Below are 4,689 nucleotides of genomic sequence, written 5' to 3' on the forward strand. Positions count from 1 at the left end.
CTGCTGGTTAGCGTTTTTTTTTTTTTTTAATATATACACACATTCACTCATCCATTGGGTAGAGCATCCTGAGTCTGCACATTGCCTTTGGTCACGTGGTCCTTCCACGTGAGGCGTCTGTCGAGGGTGATTCCCAGTTAGAGCGCAGTCCTGCTCCAGGGGACTGCGGTTCCGCGTACTTCTATTGGTGGTAGGTCCATCGGGAACTTTCTTCTGCAAATGGGGATTGCTTGCGTCTTCGTTCCATTGAACGCTAGCCGCCATTTCTTCGCCCAGTCGCAGAGTTCTTTTGTTGCTCGTTGTAGTCTGTGTCTGAAGATTCTGGCACTCCTACTGCGTGCGTAGAGCGCTGTATCATCCGCGTATAGGGTTCTGTGATCGTTGTGTGATGTTGGGATGTCACTGGTGTATAGTGTGTACAACACCGGGCCCAGTACGCTGCCTTGTGGTACCCCAGCCAGGATGCTTCTCCTTGAAGATTCTCTGTTCTGCACCTTTACGTTAAATGTTCTGCCTTCAAGGTATGACTTCAGTAGTGTCACATGTGACACCGGCACGCCTCTGTCCAGTAGTTTGAATAGTGGGCCCTCATGCCATACTGAATCAAATGCTCTGGATACGTCCAGAAACACTGCGCCAAAGAATTCTCTTCGTTCCATCGCTTCCATGGCCTCCTCCGTGACTCGTAAGAGTTGTTGTGTTGTTGAGAGCCCAGCTCGGAAGCCGAACTGTGCGTTGGGTAGTAGCTGATCCACGTTCACGTGTTGCAGTAGTCTTGCTAGATAGAAGCGTTCAACGAATTTTGAGATCGCCAGTAGCAGGCTTATAGGCCTATAACTTGACGGTTGGGTGGGATCCTTTCCCGGTTTGGCGTGTTTGCAGGTACAAGGGAATATCTTCGTCTTCAGTATGGCATTGAAGGACTTCGCGAGGATTGCAGCAGGTTCGTCTGGCATTTGTTTTAGCATCTTGTTGGTGAGCAGGTCTATTCCACCCGCTTTTCGTGGGTTTAGGTATTTCAGCTGTATCTTGACTTCTTCAGTGGTGATTTTTTGAATCTGGTCTTCCTCTTCTTGTGCGTTCAGGAACAGGGGGAGGCAGCTGTTCACCATTTCAATGTGCTCCGGGTCGCTCGGGTCTTCTATTGGTGTAAAGTTCTGTGCAAACACGTCCGCAAGAGCGTCCGCTTTGCTGTTGGGCTCACATACGGCGTTGTTCGCCACTATGAGTGGTGGTATTCTTTGGTAGTGGCGTAGGAGGTTCCTAGTGGTATTCCAGGCAGTCCCATCTTCGATTCTAAGTGCGGATATCCTAGCGGACCAAGTTTGTATTCTGTGCTCCTCCACTGCTGCCTTTATTTCTCGTTGTAGCTTGTTCACTTGCCTCTTGGTTGCTGGGTTTCTTGTTCTGGTTCATTCTCGGAAGAGTCTGTTTTTATCTGCTATTGCTGTCCTTATTTGTGGGGGGAGGTGGTGTGGAGTGGTGTCCTGTTCCTCTTCCCTCCTTGCTGGCGTGGCTGCTACGGCTGCGTCTATGGCTCTCTCTGTCATGTATCGGATGGTTTCCCCGGCTCCGACGACGTCCGGATCGGGTGGTGTGGCGAGGTGTTCGGTTAGCTGTTGCTTGTAGCTCTGCCATCTGATGCCTCGGAGGTCGAGTCCGTCTTTAGGCGGAGCGAGTCCTTCCAGGGCGATGTCGTAGATGACTGGTTTGTGATCCGAGGCCAGCGCGTTGCGTGTGCTGGCGTGGATGGCTAGGGGAAGTCCTTTGACCATGGCCACATCCAGTATGTCCGGGTTGTAGTTCTTTGCGTAGTATGTCGGACTGTTGGGACATCACACACAGCCATGCCCGAGGCAGGATTCGAACCTGCGGCCGGAGCGGTCGCTCGGCTCGAGATATTAGCGCCTAGAACCGCACGGCCACTCCGGCCGGCTACCCGCGAGTTCCACGCTTGGTTCAAAAAATGGCTCTGAGCACTGTGGGACTTAACTTCTGAGGTCATCAGACCCCTAGAACTTAGAACTACTTAAACCTAACTAACCTAAGGACTTCACACACATCCATGCCCGAGGCAGAATTCGAACCTGCGACCGTAGCGGTCGCGCGGTTCCAGACTCTAGCGCCTAGGACCGCTCGGCCACTCTGGCCAGCCACGCATGGTTCTTCGCATTGTAGTCGCCTCCTGCGAAGATGTTTCCTGGGATTGATAGGAGGGCTTCTATGTCAGCCGGGTCGAGTGTTCCGTTCCGGCCAGGTTGTCTGTAGATGGCAATGAAGTGTATTCTTCCTAGCGTCGCGTCGACTGTCACTCCATTTGCCGCTAGCGTGTTGAGACGCGGGAGTTCGAGGCGGTGGTGCCGGAGTGACCTTCTTATGTAGATAGCCGTTGCTCCCCTGTGTGTTGGTCGGTCCTTCCGGTGGCATTCGTAGTTGGGTACTCCTACCCTGACACCAGGCTTCAGGAACGTCTCACATATGAGGCATACGTCTATGGCTTCGTCGTATATGAACTGACGGAATTCGTCTGCCTGTTGTGGTAGACCGTTTGCGTTCCACACCGCGATTCTTAGCCCTTGTATGGGTCTATCTGCCACCTTGGTTTCTTGGGGCGGTTCTCGTGTTGGCCATGTAGGTGGCTAGCTTCTCTGTCGCGCTCTTGAGCGTGACGATGGCTTCCATCATGACTGCCATGAGGGGTGCGATGTCTGCAATTGCCGGTGCTTGTGGGGCGGCTTCTCCTCTTGTGGTTGTCGTGTTGACGTTTTGCCGTGCTTCTGTGCTGCAGGAGTTGTCTGCTGTGGCTTCCTGCTGCTGGCGGTGGTCGTGGCGTTGTGCTTCTACTGTGTGATTCTCTTGTGTTGGTTGGCCCTCTTGCGTTGATTCCGTTCTCGGCCTCTTCAGCAGGTGGCGGCGGGGCAGCGGTCGTGGTGCTTGTGTGGTTTTCTGTGTTTCCGCTCGGTTTCTTGGCGCCGCTTCTGGGTTTCTGCTGGGCTGGCGGGCCGCTGTGCTCGCGCTGGGGGTGTTCCTCGGCTGGCGGTGGCGCTAGGTGTACCGGCGTAGGTCGCTCCTGGTTTCCTGTGCGCTGCCTCCTGTCTGATCTGGGCCTGTAATAGGGTCCTGCAGCCGCCGTAACTGGCTGGGTGCGCTTCCCCACGGTCGTAGCATTTAGCCGGTTCTTCTCTGGGTACGGGGCACTCGTTGCTGCGGTGGTCTCCTGCACATCTGACACATTTCTGCGGCCTGTCGCAGTATCGTGACACGTGTCCAGTTTGGAGGCACCTATAGCATTGTGCCTGCTTCTTCTTACAAGGGAACCTCCCCATCTCACCCCCCTCAAATTTAGTTATAAGTTGGCACAGTGGATAGGCCTGGAAAAACTGAACACATATCAATCGAGAAAACAGGAAGAAGTTGTGTGGAACTATGAAAAATGTTGCCTATATTGCACATGGACTACTCAGTTTGTATATTTTGCTTATTTTTTTCACAGTTCCACACAACTTCTTCCTGTTTTCTCGATTGATCTGTGTTCAGTTTTTCAAGGCCTATCCACTGTGTCAACTTATAACTAAATCTGAGGGGGGTGCGATGGGGAGGTTCCCTTGTTAATTCTTGGGTCTTCGATTGTCACATCACAGGCAGCTATGGTCTTGACATTCCGTATTGTCCTATTCTGTGCATTGTTTGTAGCCACTATTTCAAATAGTGGCATGGGCCTTCGTGTTTTTGGGGACTTCATCTTGGTCACTGCCCTTGTCGTGCCTGCCAGGGCCCTCCTCATGTTGTCGGCTGTGAAGGAGTGTGGCATGCCGTGTATTACTACTCTCAGTGGGCTGTCTTTTCCTGATGAGTGCGTGTAGAATGGTATGTTCCTGCGTTTTAGTTCTCGCAGCATTTTGACATAGTCTTCTGCATTCTTCGTTGAGATTTTGAGGGTGTCCCCCCTCCACCCCCCCCCCACCCCCTCTGGGCTGATTTTACTATATGGAAGACGTGTGTGGTTGTCTCATTTAGGCTCTCGTACAGCTCCATGTAGGAGCCACTGTACAGTGCTATGATGGGAGCAATCTTAGAGTTGGTGGATGACTGGGCGCTCTTTGCAGCGGCCTCTACGGGGCCTGGGTGTGCCACTGCTAATGATGAGAAGCTATTCGTTGTGACCACTTGGGCGGGGGACACCTGGTCATTGGAGGCGGCTGGAGCGGTCTTTTTGGGTAAATGAGTCTGTCGTTTCCGGGGCTGCACGAGTCGCAGACCCTTTTGTCTCCGGATTCTCCTCCTTCTGCACTGGTGGCGTCTTGCGTCTTCCTTTTCCAGGAGATCGCCTCGTGGTCCATAGGTTCTGGTGCAGGTGCTGGGTCCAGAACGTCTTCTTCTTCCTCCATGGCGTCGAGGTTGGGCTACAGCCCCTGCTCGTACCTGGAACTGTTGGGGGTGGTTAATGCGTCTGCAGCATCATGTAGGGCTATCATCAGCTCCTGCTGATCTTCTAGGTGGTCGCTTGAGGATGGCAACGGGGTTGTGAGTTCGGAGTCTTCCCTACTTTCTGTGTACCTAACCATTTCTGGGGCGTGTGGAAGTTTGGTCAAAAGAAGATAGGACTAGCCTTCGCCTTGTGGGCGCGAACTGGTCCCACGCGAAGGGGGCCTGGACCACGTCTTTCCCTAATCTAACTGCCCTAGGTGA

General features: G+C 53.1%; 1 protein-coding gene across 1 annotated transcript; it reads right to left on the bottom strand.

Moving 5' to 3' along the window:
• Positions 1-2,569: 2,569 nt before the first annotated feature.
• LOC124722207 (serine/arginine repetitive matrix protein 2-like) lies at positions 2,570-3,784 on the bottom strand. Its single transcript, XM_047247403.1, has 2 exons — positions 3,640-3,784; positions 2,570-3,243 (listed from the first exon to the last, which is right to left on the bottom strand). Exons 1-2 carry the CDS (start codon positions 3,782-3,784, stop codon positions 2,570-2,572), a joined length of 819 nt encoding a protein of 272 aa, XP_047103359.1.
• Between the last annotated feature and the right edge of the window lie 905 nt (positions 3,785-4,689).

The sequence above is a fragment of the Schistocerca piceifrons genome, chromosome X (genome assembly GCF_021461385.2).
Source record: "Schistocerca piceifrons isolate TAMUIC-IGC-003096 chromosome X, iqSchPice1.1, whole genome shotgun sequence".
NCBI lineage: Eukaryota > Metazoa > Arthropoda > Insecta > Orthoptera > Acrididae > Schistocerca > Schistocerca piceifrons.